Source organism: Schistocerca americana, chromosome 2 (assembly GCF_021461395.2).
Source record: "Schistocerca americana isolate TAMUIC-IGC-003095 chromosome 2, iqSchAmer2.1, whole genome shotgun sequence".
In the NCBI taxonomy this organism is placed as follows: Eukaryota; Metazoa; Arthropoda; class Insecta; order Orthoptera; family Acrididae; genus Schistocerca; species Schistocerca americana.
The window spans coordinates 961,836,938-961,859,316 of record NC_060120.1 but is presented as its reverse complement, the minus strand read 5'-3'; the positions used below and the strand labels follow the sequence as shown (position 1 = coordinate 961,859,316).

Here is a 22,379-nt window from a genome sequence, read left to right as displayed (position 1 = left end):
ATCGTTATAGGTACAGAAAGCTGGCTTAAGCCAGAGATAAATTCTGCTGAAATTTTTACAAAGGTACAGACGGTGTTTAGAAAGGATAGATTGCATGCAACCGGTGGTGGAGTGTTCGTCGCTGTTAGTACTAGTTTATCCTGTAGTGAAGTAGAAGTGGATAGTTCCTGTGAATTATTATGGGTGGAGGTTACACTCAACAACCGAACTAGGTTAATAATTGGCTCCTTTTACCGACCTCCCGACTCAGCAGCATTAGTGGCAGAACAACTGAGAGAAAATTTGGAATACATTTCACATAAATTTTCTCAGCATGTTATAGTCTTAGGTGGAGACTTCAATTTACCAGATATAGACTGGGACACTCAGATGTTTAGGACGGGTGGTAGGGACAGAGCATCGAGTGACATTATACTGAGTGCACTATCCGAAAATTACCTCGAGCAATTAAACAGAGAACCGACTCGTGGAGATAACATCTTGGACCTACTGATAACAAACAGACCCGAACTTTTCGACTCTGTATGTACAGAACAGGGAATCAGTGATCATAAGGCCGTTGCAGCATTCCTGAATATGGAAGTTAATAGGAATATAAAAAAAGGGAGGAAGGTTTATCTGTTTAGCAAGAGTAATAGAAGGCAGATTTCAGACTACCTAACATATCAAAACGAAAATTTCTGTTCCGTCACTGACAATGTTGAGTGTTTATGGAAAAAGTTCAAGGCAATCGTAAAATGCGTTTTAGACAGGTACGTGCCGAGTAAAACTGTGAGGGACGGGAAAAACCCACCGTGGTACAACAACAAAGTTAGGAAACTACTGCGAAAGCAAAGAGAGCTCCACTCCAAGTTTAAACGCAGCCAAAACCTCTCAGACAAACAGAAGCTAAACGATGTCAAAGTTAGCGTAAGGAGGGCTATGCGTGAAGCGTTCAGTGAATTCGAAAGTAAAATTCTATGTACCGACTTGACAGAAAATCCTAGGAAGTTCTGGTCTTACGTTAAATCAGTAAGTGGCTCGAAACAGCATATCCAGACACTATGGGATGATGATGGCATTGAAACAGAGGATGACACGCGTAAAGCTGAAATACTAAACACCTTTTTCCAAAGCTGTTTCACAGAGGAAGACCACACTGCAGTTCCTTCTCTAAATCCTCGCACAAACGAAAAAATGGCTGACATCGAAATAAGTGTCCAAGGAATAGAAAAGCAACTGGAATCACTCAATAAAGGAAAGTCCACTGGACCTGACGGGATACCAATTCGATTCTACACAGAGTACACGAAAGAACTTGCCCCCCTTCTAACAGCCGTGTACCGCAAGTCTCTGGAGGAACGGAGGGTTCCAAATGATTGGAAAAGAGCACAGATAGTCCCAGTCTTCAAGAAGGGTCGTCGAGCAGATGCGCAAAACTATAGACCTATATCTCTGACGTCAATCTGTTGTAGAATTTTAGAACATGTTTTTTGCTCACGTATCATGTCGTTTTTGGAAACCCAGAATCTACTATGTAGGAATCAACATAGATTCCAGAAACAGCGATCGTGTGAGACCCAACTCACTTTATTTGTTCATGAGACCCAGAAAATATTAGATACATGCTCCCAGGTAGATGCTATTTTTCTTGACTTCCGGAAGGCTTTCGATACAGTTCCGCACTGTCGCCTGATAAACAAAGTAAGAGCCTACGGAATATCAGACCAGCTGTGTGGCTGGATTGAAGAGTTTTTAGCAAGAACACAGCATGTTGTTATCAATGGAGAGACGTCTACAGACGTTAACGTAACCTCTGGCGTGCCACAGGGGAGTGTTATGGGACCATTGCTTTTCACAATATATATAAATGACCTAGAAGATAGTGTCAGAAGTTCCATGCGGCTTTTCGCGGATGATGCTGCAGTATACAGAGAAGTTGCAGCTTTAGAAAATTGTAGCGAAATGCAGGAAGATCTGCAGCGGATAGGCACTTGGTGCAGGGAGTGGCAACTGACCCTTAACATAGACAAATGTAATGTATTGCGAATACATACAAAGAAGGATCCTTTATTGTATGATTATATGATAGCGGAACAAACACTGGTAGCAGTTACTTCTGTAAAATATCTGGGAGTATGCGTGCGGAACGATTTGAAGTGGAATGATCATATAAAATTAATTGTTGGTAAGGCGGGGTACCAGGTTGAGATTCATTGGGAGAGTGCTGAGAAAATGTAGTCCATCAACAAAGGAGGTGGCTTACAAAACACTTGTTCGACCTATACTTGAGTATTGCTCATCAGTGTGGGATCCGTACCAGATCGGTCTGACGGAGGAGATAGAGAAGATCCAAAGAAGAGCGGCGCGTTTCGTCACAGGGTTATTTGGTAACCGTGATAGCGTTACGGAGATGTTTAATATACTCAAGTGGCAGACTCTGCAAGAGAGGCGCTCTGCATTGCGGTGTAGCTTGCTCGCCAGGTTTCGAGAGGGTGCGTTTTTGGATGAGGTATCGAATATATTGCTTCCCCCTACTTATACCTCCCGAGGAGATCACGAATGTAAAATTAGAGAGATTAGAGCACGCACGGAGGCTTTCAGACAGTCGTTCTTCCCGCGAACCATACGCGACTGGAACAGGAAAGGGAGGTAATGACAGTGGCACGTGAAGTGCCCTCCGCCACACACCGTTGGGTGGCTTGCAGAGTATAAATGTAGATGTAGATGTAGATAACCTGAGGATGGCAATAATGCCAAAATAGGCCTTTTGTAATAAAAGATATAATCGAACACAGCTGTGTCTTGGTCTCATAGCACAATAAATAATGTCCTTAAATGACACAGCAGGCCCAGATGGGTACAAAATTAGCAATTACTAATTTGTAAAAACATTAAAAAAATAAAACTCAGCCTTTGTAGAATCCTGTGTGTTTTCTCCCTGTTTAACACATTTATACAGTATTTATTGGGATATATTAATACATCTGTTGCTGAATATGCCTTGAAACAAAATGATTGAAATTATGAATCTCGAAACAGGACTAATTTTTAGTAACCAACATTTAAAGTGCTGACAATCCTAATATCTGGCATGGATAAATCATGCTCATAAATGTGGTCTTAATACTGAAAGATTACCAAACCAAACAATGGAAACTCCAGGTAGGAATATCAACAATGTAAGAAACGACAGATAGCTACTTCCTGTAAAGAAGACATGTTAAGTTGCAGACAGGCGCAAGAAAAAGACACTTACATAAAACTTTTGGTCATAGTCTTCATCAGTAAAAGAGAGACACACGCCATTCATACACACGAGAAGCACATCTCATCCGTACATGACTGCCAGATCTGGCATCTCAGGCATGAGGTGTGCTTGCTTGTATGTATGAATGGTGTGTGTCTCTCTTTGCTGATGAAGACAGTGGCTGAAAGCTTTATTATGTATGTGTCTTTTAATTGCGACGTAACATGTCTTCTTTATGGTAAGTAGCAATTGTCTTTTTCTGCATTGTTGATCTTACTAAAAGATTACTATAGAGAAGTCACTGAAAAACTGTCACCACACTTTGAATTTTTGTAAGGGATTATAACGTAGCTGAACCTTGTCATCTCTGCCCTTTCGTCATGTAAATGACCATATTATACCATTGCCATGAGTACTGAATACTGCAACTTCCTTGCCTGTAGAATATGTTGAAACTGCCTTCTGTGTTATTATTCTCTCTATTCTATTATACTACTTTTCCTGGCCATTGATTTGTAAGGATAGTCCTGCAACTTAATTCCCACTTTTACCCTTTAACAGCTAAACTGAGAAAAACAGATACTATCATTTCGAAAGTAGCAGGTTATATGGTTTTTTAAGTTTGACATTGTTGGGAAATGTGTCCCCCTGAAAAACAGTTTGACATTTTTATCTAGGCAGTTAGGAGAACCTTCTATCCTATCTTTGACTGTCTACCTGTATCTACATGGTGTCCCAGGAGGAATGGTCAGCACTTGGGGAAATCACAGGAGTGCTCATTTTAATCAAAAAATGTTATATGGACAACTGGTCTGTTCCGAATGGTTTCTGAGATAGATTTCATTTAATGTACATTTGTTTTTGGGCTAATGTTGCACACACATGTGTGTGTCTTACCCACCCGCCCTCTTTGAGGTTTTATTCTAGCCCAAACAACCTCATTACTTTGAGCCTCTTTGCTAGGGATGTCTTTCTGCCATTAAACTAGCACATTGAACGCACAGTTGTCTGTCTTGTGTTTTGAGTGAAGAACAAGGGATTGAGAGTGTATCAGAGAGAAAGCTGTATATGTACATGTGCTGGCTAAATAATAACACATCTACACTAACGTAGAATATGCACATATGTGTGTATTTATGTCTTTTATGATAGTAGTGCTCCTGCTGAATACCATCAGCACTTTCCAGTATGTCAGATACCTGGTCGGAGGGTATTTACCAGAGTTTTTAGCAAATTGTGTGAAACTTGTATTTTTCCAAGTTCCAATTTTTATGCATGTGCAAGAGAGTGCACTTATATGATAATGCTTAGAGCTGAATGTGTTAATACATATTTTTCAATTGATACTTTGTAAAATGCATGTTGTAATGTTTACTAACTGCTGTACATGTGTAAACCTGACAATGCACTGAATAATACAGAAAATAAATAATAGTGTAATCATATGTGACCTATCTCTGTAACCATTCAGCATAGGGCATATGTCCATACAAAGTTTTTTACTTCATGTGGTTGTTCCTGTTGTATCCTTGAATATTGACCATTTCTCCTGGGACACCCTGTATAATAATGAACCTAAGATTAATTTGTCCATACATTGTTTGTCCTCCAATAGAAAGATAAATTCAGAGAGGAAAGATTAAGAAATGGACTGCCCCCCCCCCCCCCCCCCCCCCCAATCATTCAACAACACTCATCAAGCAAGGTGATGCAGTGGTTAGCACACTGCACTGGCATTTGGGAGGATGATGGTTCAAACCCACGTCTGGCCATCCTGGTTTAGGTTTTTCATGATTTCCCTAAATTGCTTCAGGCAAATGCCAGGATGGTTTCTTTGAAAGTGCACGGCCAATTTCCTTCCCCATTCTTCCCTAATCTGATGGGAGCGATGACCTTGCTGTTTGGCCTCTTACCACAAATCAACTAACCAACCATCTTAAACTTCTGCTCCATACATTCGGTGCAGGGAATTTTTGTACACGTTGTGAAAGAAGATGCTCCTTGTATGTAAGTACTCATTTGCACATAGCATTTTGTAGGGCACTTTAATCCGCAAATCATTTGAGTTGAAATATATGGGCTGTTATTTTCATAAAGCAGATGTTCCCTCATTATGAGAGGCATAATTACACTTCCTAACTTAGCCATTATTTGGTATTCCTTTCTGCTTTCATATAGAGGTATCTCCAGGAATAGATCTTTTTGTATTCTAGATATGCATGTTGTCAGAGAAGTGATAATAAGATAAAATTCCAATTAATATATAAATGTAGCAAAGAAAGGTAAGAATTATTGTAGTTTTCATGCTATCTGTGCCGGATAATATTGTTCTCAGCACCACTGATGCATGAGCATGAAAAGCCACTTGCAAGTAAACAATCAGTGATGTTTTGTAAATATTTCATTTCATTACAGTTATGAGTGTAATGTAGTAATAATAACTACATTTATCATCATAAGCTAACTTGCAGAGTGTAGATATAGCTGTAATTAATCCATACGTCATTGCTGATTACCAGAGTAACAAAAACTCAGAAGCAGCTAATCAGTGACCTCAATTGCATCTTTCAACAGACACAACAATGATTTCCCCCTCTATTTGCAATTCTTACAGTCTTCATTTGTGGTTATTGGCTGAAAGTATAAAGAATTGTATAATGATGATAATTCTGTGTAGTTCATCTTGGTGAAAGTCTTTCAATTGGACATTACTTAAACAACTTGTGGGTCCTTAACCTACACCAGTAATCCTATAGGGGAAAGGGGGCCTGCAATTTAATGTGGAATCCGAAACATATGTCATTCCCAATGAATTATCACATCATTGAAATGTGAAGGCTAGGTTAAAGCCAGACTGAAATATTCCATTGCTCAGAGTGGGATTCAGTATCACAACCATTTGGTTTCCAGGTACATGCTTTTATGACTAGACTACTGGGCACAATGTGTAAAGAATTGCAGAATTTGAGGACAGTATAACAGCTGCTATGCTGGAGTCCTAAAGATTGTTGGTGCCACATTTATTGGTTAGTAAATGTTTGGTATTTGCATTCATAGTTGAGGCTTTAGTAGTCATCAGGTTCCATAATACCGTAGGGATATTTCAGAGGTTTCCATGGTTTTTTGTTAACTACATATTAGTTTTCACTACTGCTGAAAGACTGGTGATGAGCTCAAGAATGCAAATTACATAATGGGGAATGTGTTTTTAAAAAATCTTCGAATTGCCAATGCTTAGTTGTAATTGCGTTTTATGTCGGAGTTATTGTGTGTTTATATTTACAGCTTCATAAGTTTATGGTCATAATTATTAATTTTAACATGAGCAAACTACCTGAGTTTAATGGTGTTCTTGGGTGTTCTTCCAAGTTAAAGTTGTATTCTTGACATCTATTTGTTATAGAACCTTAGAACTTATTCTGAGCTCAGACATAATGAGGTATGTCGAACAGAATGACATCCTCCATACCAACCAACATGGATTCCGAAAACATCAATCAATGAAACGCAACTCTCGCTTATCTCATGTGACGTACTGAAAGCTTTGGATCAAGGCAGTTCATTTAATTTCCAAAAAGCATTTGACTCAGTGCCAGACCTATGCAATTGTCAAAAGTACAATCATATGTGATATCAAATGAAATTCGTGACTACATTGATGATTTTTTGGTAAGCAGGATGCAGCATTACCTTGGATGGTAAGTCATTTTCAGATGTAGAAGTAACTTTGGGTGTGCTCCAGGGAAGAGTGTTGGGACACTTAAATTCATGCTGTATATTAATGACCTTCCGGACAAAGTTAATACTGAACTCAGACTTTTTGCAGATGATGCAGTTGTTTATAGTGTAGTACTGTTTGAAAGAAGCTGCATAAATATTCAGTCAGATCTCGATAATATTTATATATGGTGCAAAGATTGGCAACTTTCTTCAAAAAAATGTAAGCTTGTGGACTTGTGCACTTCACAAAACTAAAAAACATAGTATCCTATAATATCAATAAAACAGTTAGAATCCTCCTACAAACACCTAGGTGTAACACTTCATAGGGAGATGAAATGGAATCATCACATGGGCTCAGTAATAGGTAATGCGAGTGACAGACTTCGGTTTATTGGTAGAATACTAGGAAAATGCACTCAGTCAAAAATGGAGATCACTCATAAATCACTTGTGCAACCTATTCTGGAATATTGCTTGAGTGTGTGGGACCTGGGCTAAGTAGAAATAACAGGGGATTATTGAAGTTTTACAGAGAATGGCAGCACGAAAGGTCACAGCTTTTGTTTCACTTGTGTGAGGGTCACAAGATGCTGAAAAAACTGAACTGGCAGACTCTTTATGATAGATGTAAACTATCCTTAGAGAGCCTACTTGCAAAATTTCAAGAACCACCTTTAAATGTGATTCTAGGAATATGTTACAACCCTATGCTTAATTACTCACTTTGGGATCATAAGGACAAGATTATATTAATTACATCACACACAGTGACATTTAAATAATCATTCTTCCCACACAATACATGAGTGGAATGGGAGGACTACTAAATGGTATAATAGAACCTATACTCTGTGATGGACTTTACAGTCATTAGCAGAGTGTAAATGTAGTGTTACATGTAGTCTGTTGTTTCCATTTTATTCTTAATATTTTGATGACTGACCCAGCCATCTCCTTCACCTGCTGCAAGTTTACTATTGTGTATACTTGCCACATGTACTCCAACCAGAAAAGTTGATAGCTTTATTTCATTAGTAATAAATAGCTTGAAATAGAGAATAAGAGAGAAGAGATGTAGGCTTGATCAACTTTTGTCATGCAGAAGTAAATTCGCAACAAATATAATGTTTCTTATGTTTCAGACAAAGCTTGTAATATTAAACAGAATGGTCGTGATTTGTTGGGTACTTAATAGCTGTAAGAAAGCTTAATAGTGTAATAGGAAAAATCTTGTTTTTGTAGATATCTAGGACAGACAAATAGGTTCCAGCCGTAGTATCGTAATGTGAAAAGCATTGTTTATGTAAAATCCTGACTTCATGGCATTTAGTAAATGAGCAGAACCTATTTTTCTGTCCATTTTGTAAGTATCCTGCATTCTTTTTTTGCTTTGTTTAGACAATTTGTTTCTTACATGCTTTCAGTGTTATTTAAATTTGCCCTCTTTATTTCATTTTTTAATTAGATTTACATTTTTCCCCATGTTTACACTGACTTTCATGTGATGGATGTCATTCGCTTGTTTCAACAGTGAACTGACAAGAGTTATTTCTAATAGGTTTGTGGATGTGGTGTTACTTAGAGAACACCTTTGAGGCACATCTTAATCAAAATGTATCTTGAGTTTTCACCCCAAAGCAGCTAGAAAAATGATTTTCGCCAAAAATTTTTGGAAGAGACTTTCAGAAGCTCTTCAGTTTCACCAACAAAGGGAATTCATGAATATGTGACAATTATTATTTGTCTAAAGACTGCTTGTAGGTAAGTACCAAAAATTGTGTATGGAAAATGCACAGCTTTAATAGGGTAGAGGAATTATTTGATTTAAAATTCATTATATGCTAATGTTAGTAAAACACCACAATGTTATACATGCTGTCATCTTATCCATGTACACAGCTGATCAAGTGTTCTTCCTCCAGCTCTTTAGTTAAGGTTTGAAGTTCCTCTCGTGGCATGTTGTACTTTATTCTGACACCAAGCAGTTTTTTCTCTGGTTCCTACATTTAATTTCCTCTGCATGTAGTTTTGTTAATGGCGCTCCAACAGTGAGCATGTATAAAGCTATCTTGTTTAGTGGTGTTTTTTCTGCTCCTGTCACCTGATTCATTGCTTCTTGTGAGGTAAATACCAATATCTTACTCGCAACCAGCTCAACTTTAGGGTCCGATGACCGTAGCAGTCTGGTCCCTTTCATCCCCCCAAACCAACCAACCAGCTCAACTTTATAGATAGTCTCCTAAATTAGACACTCACACATAGGATGGTGAAATTAAAACAATTCTTTTGCTGTATTTGAAGGAGACCAGCAGGAATCATATTTGGCAGAAACTACGTCCAAATCTTGTAGCGGCCAAACTGTTGTAGGTATATTAATTGACTAAAGGTATCTACCACAGCTATGGAGGTGTATATGTCAAATACTTGGAATTATCAGAGGTTGTCAGCTGATAGGGAACTAAGATGTCTGAAAATGTTAAGATTCAGGTATGTCGTGTTAATATCCTTTTCACGTATCTAATAACAGATCCATTATTAGCTCGTTTGATACACATAATGTTCAGTTATTTTGTAGATTAATTGAATTACCTATTAGATGTCAACAAAAAATGATAACAAGAATGAAAAAAGAGATGCTTTCTACATATTCCACAACAATTTGTATTCTTTCACTAAACTGTTTAATTACAGTTTGTAGTAAGCAAATGAAAACTTTCCCAAAATCACCCAAGAACACAATATCCAAGAGTAATAGTTGGACACTTGAGTAGATGAACCCTGCGGTTCCCATATTGTACAGTCCACCTAAAGTACATAAGCATGGCGCCCCAGTGGGTCCAGTTGGGCCATCCGTCTGAGTCTGAGTCCTTATTCTGTGCACAATTTTAATCAGGCCACAAGTTTCAATTAAGAATTAATTTTCTTAAAGATTAGACCTTCAATTGCATAATCAAATACTCGGTTCAGAAATGTACTCCCTGTTAATTTAATAGATAGAGAACTAAATTACATCATCGAAACAAAATCATAAATTAAGCAAATGGTTCATATCAAAAATTCTATAGCCCTTGTGGATTAAATTAATGATTTGCCAGTTTTACCTGGTTCCAAACTAGTCTTACTCAACATTAAAATTTTTTTTATAAATTTACCTGCAATGTGTTCTTTAATGCAGAACCGATATGAATGTGATATAATTATACGATATGATCTTTGCTAATAAAACCAATATAAAACAGAATTTTCATCTGTTCCAGAATATTATTTACATTGAAGCAGATGGTCTAGCTATTGGATCCCCTTCCCTCCGTCCATTACTATCCATAATTTTAGTGGACACTTTTGAACAATGGCTGTTGTGAAACCTCCTGACAGGTTAAAACTGTGTGCCCAATTAGGACTCGAACCTTTCCTTTTGTGGGCAATGCTCTTACGGACTGAGTATCCAGGCATGACTTATGACCTGCTTTCACTCTCTCTCTTCTGCCAGTATCTCTCTCCTGCTTTTGAAATTTTGTAAAAATTCTCCTGCGCCTTGCCAGACTAGCTTTCCTAGAATAAAGGATATTGTGGAGAAATATAGCCATTGCCTAGACCTCGGCAGTTAAAGTTCTGTCCCAGTATAGAGTTTTAATGTGACAAGAAACTTCAAAACGCTAAAGAGTGAAAGATCACTCGGAAAACAATCTCCTATGTTGTGACTAATCCATTTCTCCACAATATCCTTTCTTCCAGGAGTGCTAGTCCGGCAAGGTATGAAGGAAGGTTTTTGTTAAGTTTGGAAAGTAGTGGGAAGGGTATCGACAAGAGTGAAACTGTTTGGGGCATTTGCATATCGTACCTGGATAGCTCAGTCAATAAGGCCATTACTTGTCAAAGGCAAAGACCTGGGTTTGAGTCCTGATTCTGCACACAATTTTAATCAGCTCAGAAGTTTCAATTAAGTATTAATTTTCTTAAAAATTAGGCCTTCAGTTGTATAATCAAATACTGGGTTCAGATATGTGCATGATGCGCAGTGCTGTGCTGTACCTGAGGATTGATATATTCTGACCATTAAATACGTTGTTCGAACACTTAAATTTCCAAGATGATTAAAATAAATTCACAGTATAGGAGGGAGTCATTTCTGAAAATGTCTTGGACCTTAGTAAAGGCTTTAGAACATACAGCCACACATTCAATATATACAAAAAAATAATAGTTAGTAATAATACAGTATCTGCAAGCTACCAGCACCCACTACGTTACAAACTTCTGGTTTCCAGTCCATGGTGCATTTCCTCATATCTTTTCCATTTTACAACTGAGCTTTTCGAACAGAATTATATGATAGCCTTCAGCAACAGCTAAAGCTCTTAACCTGATTAACAACATTCTATACAAATAAAAATGACATAAAAGTGTACCATTTCTGTGTTCTAGTCAGCATGAATCGGGGGGGGGGGGCATGATCCCAAATATTGACATGAGTTCAAAGACTTTTATGTAAATGTTAAATTTCTGTAAATAAAGACATCCATATTGTACTAACAATAACATACTTAAATTTTTATTCAACAGTTTAGATACTCCAAAGCCGTTGGCACAAAGTGATGTCTGTAATTTCATCTGCAAGCATTTTGAAGAATAATATGTCGGTCAGTCAAGCAGCAACATAATTGTCATTTTGGGAAGCACTGTCATTGCTGTAGAAATCGTTTTTCGCCTATTTATTTAACTGGATGACAATGGCAGGTTGTATGCATACAATACTGTACAGTTGTCTTCAGGTCCATTGTTGCAGTATAACACAGAGACACAGTGGTTGCCACACTGCTTAAGGCAATGTTAAGCAGTACGACAACATATTCTCCTCTGTATTATGAGGTTACTTGCACTGTAACATAGGATCAGAAGGGGACTGTAGATTGCAGTTAAAACCAATAATTGTATAAATAAAATCCTTGGTGATTGTTAGAAGAAATATAAAAGTTTACTTTTTTCTCTTTAATCTGTCTGTATATAGGAGAAGTATGCAGTTACAGTAATATCATTTTTAAATTATGGCTATTTATTTTTGTATGAAGTATCTTTAAAATAGTTATCATAATTTGAAATGCAGTAACTTCTGTATTGCCTTACACTTTTGTCTTCATAAGTTACAACTACCAGTTGTCACCTGTGATGATCTAAGAAGTCAAAAACAAGTTAGTGGCGAATAAAAATTATTGTAGAAGATTTTCTTAATTTCTTCAATTTTAATTTGAAACAATTACTTAAAAATACAGGTCGGACTTGATAATGTCTGGGAGTCTCAAAATACTTGAAATAATATTTTTTAAATTTCCTCCCGTTTTTTTTGTTCTTAGTGTGAATTTTACTTTGATATCACTTTCTGCAAAGGTGAAAGTTGCTTTCTGTATTTTTTCAAAAATTAAGAGAGATTAATAATGAGATGTATCAAATATTAGAACCACCTATATTTTCTTTTGTGTCCTACAAATCGCCGTCAAGTGCAAAGCACAGAGTGCTTGGTGTGAGAAGTTTTAAAGTCACTGTGGTATTCAGTTGCATCTATTAAGTACAGTAAGATCGCATTTTGTTATTGTTCCTTGTGAAATGCTTTTAACAGTTATGATGACTGGAAAAGTTATTCAAGACAGCAAGTCTCCAGAAAGTGACAGTGGACATATATTTGATAAATATTTCTGCTAAACTTATATACTTATTGTTAATAAACATTCACTAAATGCATATAATCATATATGCTCCCTTATTATACTAAAATGTCTAAAATTTTTAGAATGACAAAGAAAAATGTGGGAAAAGCTGTTAAATACTGCTGCTTGGAATTTACCTCATATTATTTGGAATTGTTTTTATTCCTCACCATTTTGTTACTATAATTGTAAATTCATTGCATGGAAGTCTGAATGCAGTTGTTTTATTATTTTCAGATGTTTTCGTGCCTTCTGCCACTGATTAAAACCCTTTGTCTTGTGGTAGCTTATATGACTGTGAGGTTGCGCATTCTTTTCTGTGATTATACCAGAGCATTGCTAATCTGGGTTCTAGTCCTCTGTAACTCTTCTTATTGGACCTAATGCAGTGGTTGATTTGTAATGGTAGACACAGGACACAGGTTCGCTGTACTGTTACCACCGAAAAAAAAAAAAAAAAAAAAAAAAAGACTGAGCCATTGATTTTATGATGTGGTACGATACAACTTTTGCTGTGGTTGTAGTGATGTGAAACAAATGTTGTATTCACACTTCTAAAATGCTCATAAGTTAACATAACATTTTAAGAAGTCTAAACTTCAAAAACATCTCCTTGAAGATCACAGTACTGGAACCTCTTTCTTACAAATCAAGCACTGACCTAATATAATTAAAATTTAGTGGATACCTGTGTTCCGCTTAATTTGTTCTGCTGCACTCAAAATGCTCATAAGTTAACATAACGTTTTAAGAATTCTAAACTTCTAAAACATCTGGGAGGTCACAGTACTGGAACCTCTTTCTTTTCTTACAAATTAAGCACTGACCTAATATAATTAAAATTTAGTGGATACCATGAACCATGGACCTTGCCGTTGGTGGGGAGGCTTGCCCTGAAGAGGGGCAGCAGCCTTTTCAGTAGTTGGGATGGCAACAGTCTGGATGATTGACTGATCTAGCCTTGTAACAATAACCAAAACGGCCTTGCTGTGCTGGTACTGCGAACGGCTGAAAGCAAGGGGGAAACTACGGCCGTAATTTTTCCCGAGGGCATGCAGCTTTACTGTCTGATTAAATGATGATGGCGTTCTCTTGGGTAAAATATTCCGGAGGTAAAATAGTCCCCCATTTGGATCTCCGGGCGGTGACTACTCAATAGGATGTCGTTATCAGGAGAAGGAAAACTGGCATTCTACGGATCGGAGCTTGGAATGTCAGATCCCTTAATCGGGCCGGTAGGTTAGAAAATTTAAAAAGGGAAATGGATAGGTTAAAGTTAGATATAGTGGGAATTAGTGAAGTTCGGTGGCAGGAGGAACAAGACTTCTGGTCAGGCGACTACAGGGTTATAAACACAAAATCAAATAGGGGTCATGCAGGAGTAGGTTTAATAATGAATAGGAAAATAGGAATGTGGGTAAGCTACTACAAACACCATAGTGAACGCATTATTGTGGCCAAGATAGATATGAAGCCCACACCTACTACAGTAGTACTAGTTTATATTCCAACTAGCTCTGCAGATGACGAAGAAATTGAAGAAATGTATGATGAAATAAAAGAAATTATTTGGATAGTGAAGGGTGATGAAAATTTAATAGTCACGGGTGACTGGAATTTGGTAGTAGGAAAAGGGAGAGAAGGAAACCTAGTAGGTGAATATGGATTGGGGCTAAGAAATGAAAGAGGAAGCCACCTAGTAGAATTTTGCACAGAGCACACGTGGTTTAAGAATCATGAAAGAAGGTTGTATACATGGAAGAACCCTGGAGATACTAAAAGGTATCAGATAGATTATATAATGGTAAGACAGAGATTTAGGAACCAGGTTTTAAATTGTAAGACATTTCCAGGGGCAGATGTGGACTCTGACCACAATCTATTGGTTATGACCTGTAGATTAAAAATGAAGAAACTGCAAACAGGTGGGAATTTAAGGAGATGGGACCTGGATAAACTGAATGAACCAGAGGTTGTACAGAGTTTCAGGGCGAGCATAAGGGAGCAATTGACAGGAATGGGGGAAAGAAATGCAGTAGAAGAAGAATAGGTAGCTCTGAGGGATGAAGTAGTGAAGGCAGCAGACGATCAAGTAGGTAAAAAGAAGAGGGTTAGTAGAAATCCTTGGGTAACAGAAGAAATATTGAATTTAATTGATGAAAGGAGAAAATATAAAAATGCAGTAAATGAAGCAGGCAAAAAGGAATACAAACGTCTCAAAAATGAGATCGACAGGAAGTGCAAAATGGCTAAGCAGGGATGGCTAGAGGACAAATGTAAGGATGTAGAGGCTTATCTCACTAGGGGTAAGATAGATATTGCCTACAGGAAAATTAAAGAGACCTTTGGAGATAAGAGAACCACTTGTATGAACATCAAGAGCTCAGATGGAAACGCAGTTCTAAGCAAAGAAGGGAAAGCAGAAAGGTGGAAAGAGTATATAGAGGGTCTATACAAGGGAGATGTACTTGAGGACAATATTATGGAAATGGAAGAGAATGTAGATGAAGATGAAATGGGAGATACGATACTGTGTGAAGAGTTTGACAGAGCACTGAAAGACCTGAGTGGAAACAAGGCCCCCGGAGGAGACAATATTCCATTGGAACTACTGACGGCCTTGGGAGAGCCAGTCCTGACAAAACTCTACCATCTGGTGAGCAAGATGTATGGAACAGGCGAAATAACCTCAGACTTCAAGAAGAATATAATAATTCCAATCCCAAAGAAAGCAGGTGTTGACAGATGTGAAAATTACCGAACAATCGGTTCGATAAGCCACAGCTGCAAAATACTAACATGAATTCTTTACAGACGAATGGAAAAACTAGTAGAAGCCAACCTCGGGGAAGATCAGTTTGGATTCCGTAGAAATACTGGAACACGTGAGGCAATACTGACCTTACGACTTATCTTAGAAGAAAGGTTAAGGAAAGCCAAACCTACGTTTCTAGCATTTGTAGACTTAGAGAAAGCTTTTGACAATGTTGACTGGAATACTCTCTTTAGAATTCTAAAGGTGGCAGGGGTAAAATACAGGGAGCGAAAGGCTATTTGCAATTTGTACAGAAACCAAATGGCAGTTATGAGAGTCAAGGGGTATGAAAGGGAAGCAGTGGTTGGGAAGGGCCTGTCCCCGATGTTATTCAATCTGTATATTGAGCAAGCAGTAAAGGAAACAAAAGAAAAATTCGGAGTAGGTATTAAAATCCATGGAGAAGAAATAAAAACTTTGAGGTTCGCCGATGACATTGTAATTGTGTTAGAGACAGCAAAGGACTTGGAAGAGCAGTTGAATGGAATGGACAGTGTCTTGAAAGGAGGATATAAGATGAACATCAACAAAAGCAAAACGAGGATAATGGAATGTAGTCGAATTAAGTCGGTTGATGCTGAGGGAATTAGATTAGGAAAGGAGACACTTAAAGTAGTGAAGGAGTTTTGCTATTTGGGGAACAAAATATCTGATGATGGTCGAAGTAGAGAGGATATAAAATGTAGACTGGCAATGGCAAGGAAAGCGTTTCTGAAGAAGAGAAATTTGTTAACATCGAGTATAGATTTAAGTGTCAGGAAGTCATTTCTGAAATTATTTGTATGGAGTGTAGCCATGTATGGAAGTGAAACATGGACGATAAATAGTTTGTACAAGAAGAGAATAGAAGCTTTCGAAATGTGGTGCTACAGAAGAATGCTGAAGATTAGATGGGTAGATCACATAACTAATGAGGACGTATTGAATAGGATTGGGGAGAAGAGAAGTTTGTGGCACAACTTGATCAGAAGAAGGGATCGGTTGGTAGGACATGTTCTGAGGCAGCAAGGAATCACCAATTTAGTATTGGAGGGCAGTGTAGAGGGTAAAAATCGTAGAGGGAGACCAAGAGATGAATACACTAAGCAGATTCAGAAGTATGTAGGTTGCAGTAGGTACTGGGAGATTAAGAAGCTTGCACAGGATAGAGTAGCATGGAGAGCTGCATCAAACCAGTCTCAGGACTGAAGACCACAACAACAACACCTGTGTTCAACATAATTTGTCCTGCTGCACTCAAAATTTATGTTTAATCCTTATATAAAGTAAGAAGTAAATGTTTATTGTGGTGTCATAGACAGGGAAATTGGTTACCTAAAATGTTGGATGATGTATACATTTTGCAATGATGCATACATTTTGCGCTATGTTGTTTCAACAGCATGTTCAGAAACATAATTCCACTATATTTTATTGAAGTGCATATGACGTCAATCACTGCAGTCAATTGAAGACTCTTATGTTGTGGATTTATGTGAAAGAGCACACAGAGTGTACTATCACGAGAATAAAATCACTCATTTTTACAAAGCTCATGAAAAGCATATGAAAGTAAGAGTACAAACTAAATCAGTGAACAAATAATGACCCAGGAAGCAGATAGAATTAAGAAACAAGTGTGAGAAACAACCGGAAGTTTTTAATGAAAATTCGTGGTTTTAAGGGGACCACACCCAGCCTATCTAACCCATGTTAATTTAAGCAAGTGTTTGACCCATTTCTGAAAAAACAATTTGATGCAGGACCTTAATATTTTCCCTGTATGTTACATGATGATAATAGAGTCAACTGTACTAAAATCTACTTTATCCATTTTATAGTTTTTAAGAAATACTTTTTTAAATTTATTAACAGAAAATATTAAGTTTTTTCTGCAGAAAATAATTTTTTGTGAACTTCCTGATGAGGGAATATTAATTAATGTAGTACCAGAGGTGGCTTTTTATGTTATACAGAGGCTCCAAAAATTTCATTCATTTATCTATGATAGTTTCTGATATAATGGGGCATATGTACTGAAAATTTAGTTTGCAGGAAATTGACTTTAAAGAAAAAATTTTTGAAATTTGTTACTTAACAGTTAATTAAAAATGTCCTGCTACATATGATGGCCCTTCTTTGGCCTCTAGCAGGTCTTCCAGCTTCTTTTTCACCTTCCTGGATGTTTGTCTTGCTTTCTTGCACATATTAGATGCAGACCTGTCTGCATTGGCTATCCTCATTTTATCGCAGTGTTGCAGCCCAGTGATCATATTTTCACCAGTACAAATTCCCAGCTTTTTCAGTACGCAGCACTTTCCAATATTACCACAGTTGGATGTAATAACAGCATCATGAACTCGTAGCTTCATTGTATGCATGCCTACAAATACAGTTTTAGGAAGGTGGTTCCCAATTACGCTGTTGAAACATTCATTTGGATTCTGTGTCTGCCATTGCAGACATTTCCTTAGAAGGTGAGGATGAGCCAAGTCTCTGAAAATAGGTTTAATTGCTGTAATAACTGCAGCAGGAAGAGAATGCTGGTGAGAATAAGATTGTCCAGTTGCCTGAGCCTTATTTTATTTGCACCATGAATTTTCTCCTGCTGGACACAATCCATGACATGGCTTATCAGTAGAGGACTTATGGAAGAATATGGTCCAAACATCTATCTTCATTGCCTCCTAATTTTCTTTATATCTCCTAATTGTCTACCCATAGTATACCTGCAAGTTTCCTATTTCAGTTTTAGTTAACTGACTCTGTCCGGTCAACAGTTTTCCATCTTCTAATTTTTTTCCTCTCGTATCAACAGTTAGTTTTCTCAGCCTTGTTCCCAAACGTTTTTGAACATGACCTACACATTCTATTTAGCTAATAATGGCATCTTCATATAGCTTAGAGTTCACCACATTGTTGTATGCCTTACTGTCACCATCGCCCAGATATTTGGTGTACCATACGCCTCTTGTTTCTACGGAGCAATGAAATATTTGTTGTACTCCATGAACTTCCATACCACCGATTGTTCCTCTAAAATTAGCCACACAGTTGTGTTCTTTATGTTCATTGACTTTACAACATTTGCAATATTTAGACATTATCTCCACATCTAACACTTTACTGGTGTCTACACTCATGGCAGTCACTACTCCATTCCTTTTTTCTGCCAACTTCCATCAATTGCAACTGCAATATCCGAACATCCATCATTTTCTTCCACTGCTTCCCTAGCAGCCAGTTTCTTGCTTTCCTCACTGCCCTCACATACAGCTTTCTCTAATATTGCAGTCAGTTTTTCAAATTTATTTGGTGATTGATGTAAGTTCATCACTGAACAAAATGTTCTCCCTGCAGCCATGCCCTTGCCAATGGTCATAAGGCATAAACTAATCTAGTATTGATTTCATAAGGACCACTTGCATCTGGTTTTGAAAAACTCATAAATGAAATCAGAGCTGCGCATTTAGTGCAAATTAAATCCAAAGCAATTGCTAGGCCTTTTGTCCCACTGGAGCTCTCACAAATTTTCACACTCTGTGACTCACCACACTGTCTACATTGTACAAATTTAGAAATTACATCCGATAATATTCTCAAATATATAATAATGTTACTGCACCCCTTGTCACTTGCAGTAAATTCGTTGTAACTCTCTTGAAATGGCGAGAGCTTCTTTGATGATGCACTTGTTGAAGAATTACAATTAGAAACATTGTTGCCAGGCGACATAACCTCTTGTACAGAAAGCTTTCTAAACTTCTTTCCTCTAAATTGTCATTTCTTGAAAATGCCTTTACGTTTAGTCATCTTCAATAAACACAACAAAACACATGTAAACAAGCACTACAAATGTAAGTACAACAACTACTCGCAATCACACTTGAACAAAACTAACCGTGTATTTGAAAGCATGTTGTTTACAAACAGCAGAAACAAAAGAATACCGACCGTTGCATTCCAAGGATAGCCAACACATTCGGGAGTAAATAAAGAAAAAAGGGGGGAAAAAAATCTCTAACGTGCAATCTAGGGGATATAAAGATCTAAAATATATGCAGAAAAGTGGGCGTGGCACATAAACACAGGTGGTAGGAAAATGCTCTTTAAATGCTCGGTAAAAAAAATTTTCAGCAAAATCTTTTTCAGAGTACTTAAATAAAACCTTGATCTATCGAAATATGATGAAAACCAAAAATCGATTTTTTTTCGACCTGAACCATGTTGTGGTCCTCTTAAGGATAATCACCTCTCACTTCTTTAATGCACTGTCTCAAGCCACTTAAAGACTGATGATTTGTCTCCTTGGTAATGTTGTTTAGAAATACTTTTAGGCGGGGACAACCAGTTTTAGAACTAGAAAAATTATACCCATGGATGATATCTTTCTCTTATTGTAACTGAAAGAAATCAGATGGAAGCCAATCAGAGCTGTAAGATGAATGCAGAAGTGCCCACATCAGGATTTCTCCAGAATAGGTTTCATTTTAGTCACACTATGAGCAGAAATGTGTAATTCTAACTCCTGAAATCTTTTGAAAGTTAATGAAAATCTCCTCCAGTTGCTGATAAGAAAGTTATGAAGTCCACATGATTAATTTTGGCTGTTATATTAGGCCATTATCAAGTGTCTCTGAAAGCTATGCTGAAGAAAAGACTGTCAAATGATAAAATGCTTCTCTACAGCATAACTTTCAGATACACTTGATAATGGTGTAATATAAAGGCTGAAACCAGTCCTATGGACTTCATTAAGTTCTTATTAGGAACTGGAGCATCTTTTCATTAATTGAACGTACAGTTGCGAAAGCTATGCCCTCTGAACATTGAGAAACTAATAATTATTTTGAAAAGTGTAGGAAGGTGTACCACAGTATACATGTCTTTACTTTTCTGGCTTCTTAATGTGTGGCTGTTTTGATGTTTGCCAACAGAGGATGAAAATATACACAATTGTTTCACTAAATTTATGTTCACTCTTACAGTTTCAAATTTTAAATTTGATTTTTGACTACCGGATTTAAATTCTTGAGCAAGATAATAGTGATTGTGCAGATCCATTTAAAATATTACAGTGGGTGTATTGGGAGAACCATTGACATCTGCTGCTCACTGTTGAACATAGAACATGTTTTCATTGTTAGAACCAATTCTTGGTACGCAAACATTCATTTTCAAAGGAATTTCTGTTCTATTCAGTTATGTTCAAACAATGAGGATCATGGATGTGGAGGAAGGAGAATATCCAAATACCAAATTGCCAGTCAGGAGTTGCTCAAGCTACTGATTAACATTAAAATCCAGTTCAATATAATTTAAAAAAATCATAATATCACAGTGCTTCAATTTTAGTTTAATGTCTGACTGTGATTGAATAGTGTGCAGGGCATAACAGTGAAGATAAATCCACCACTTTTAATAGTTGTCTGTTAACCTGCAATGATATTCTGCTACAGACCATTTCTCTTGAAAATGTTATTTCTTCATTTCCATAAGCAATATTTCCATTCCAGTCACATACACTACCAGCACATCTTAAAACTTGTGTAAATCTATCCCTTCTCCTTGCATTCATTGTCCAGTTTGATGATTACCTACATACCTGTCTCCTTGATGTGTTATATTATATTACCTCACTTGGTAGATGTAATTAGGTTTTCTTACATTGTAAAATCATGGTGATTGCAAAGAACTGAATGAGTAATTGCTCCATAACTCAAATATTGTAGTGATTCTGTTCAGCATTTTGTTGTTTAATGCACAGTGTCTCGTGTTAATGAGTGTACTGTGACTCTTAAAGCACATATTAGTAATGCACCATTTTAATTTGCAGACTAAAGAGTATATTATTGTTAATTGCTTCAATCTAGGAATTTTTTAATTATTTTGAAAACCACATTTGATACATTAAGAAATTTAAAGCAGGGTGCAAAGTGTCAGCTGCATCACTAACCATAATGGTTAATCATGCGTGGATTAAATCTTGTCGTACAAACTTCAGTCTGTATTGAATGCCGTGAAAGTGAAATAGTCTGCCCTAAACCATAACTATTATAGAACTGTCCTGTCATGCATGTTTGTCTTCTCATACACTTTGTGTTGGTGTATATACTGTGTGAATGTTACAGACCACTATTGGAAAATCATCAGTTTGACTTACAGTGCTGCCCCATACATACAATAATATGAACAAAATTATATCTGTAGTATTCAGAATAATGAAATTGACAATTATTGTAATCCGTAGGTACATTTCCAATTGATACTACGAAGACTCGTCTGCAAATTCAGGGGCAGAAAATTGATAGCAACTATGCTGAGCTCAAGTATCGTGGAATGATTGATGCTTTTTGTAAGATAACAAAGAAAGAAGGTTTTGGGGCATTATACGCTGGGTGAGCATGTGCAGATAATAAGTGTATTTTCTAAATAATTTTTGTGAACTTGTCCACCATATTTAGTTTCCTGCTTTGCTTGTTCCAGTATTTGGCCCGCTGTTCTAAGGCAAGCCACCTACGGCACGATAAAATTTGGCACGTATTATTCGTTGAAACGCATTGTTTCGCAAGGCAAGGAAGATGACGTTGCCGTCAATGTGTGTTGTGCAGTTATTGCAGGCATGGTCTCCAGTGCAATTGCCAATCCAACAGATGTACTTAAGGTGCGCATGCAAGTGCTGGGTGGCCAGAGAGGATTGCTTGACTGTTTCCAAGAAGTTTATCGGTATGAAGGAGTTGGTGGGCTGTGGAGGGTAAGTTTTATTTCCCACTTTATCCAGTAACATAAACTGTAAGGCTCTGCAGACAGAACTAAAATTGTAATGTGTGATGTGCTGCTTTCTAATCAGGGTTGGCTGTATGTTTTCAGAATTACTAAATAGAGTTTAACTTTACTTAGCAATTCCTATCAGGACAAATACAGGGGCATA

At 37.2% G+C, this 22,379-nt stretch overlaps 1 protein-coding gene across 1 annotated transcript in view; it reads left to right on the top strand.

The window, feature by feature from the left end:
- Nucleotides 1-22,379, top strand: part of LOC124596200 (mitochondrial uncoupling protein Bmcp) — a 109,750-nt gene that overhangs the window by 31,314 nt on the left and 56,057 nt on the right. Inside the window, exons 3-4 of the mRNA XM_047135245.1 lie at nt 21,699-21,846; nt 21,935-22,202. Coding sequence (XP_046991201.1) covers nt 21,699-21,846; nt 21,935-22,202 — 416 coding nt within the window. The remainder of the gene's footprint in view (nt 1-21,698; nt 21,847-21,934; nt 22,203-22,379) is intronic.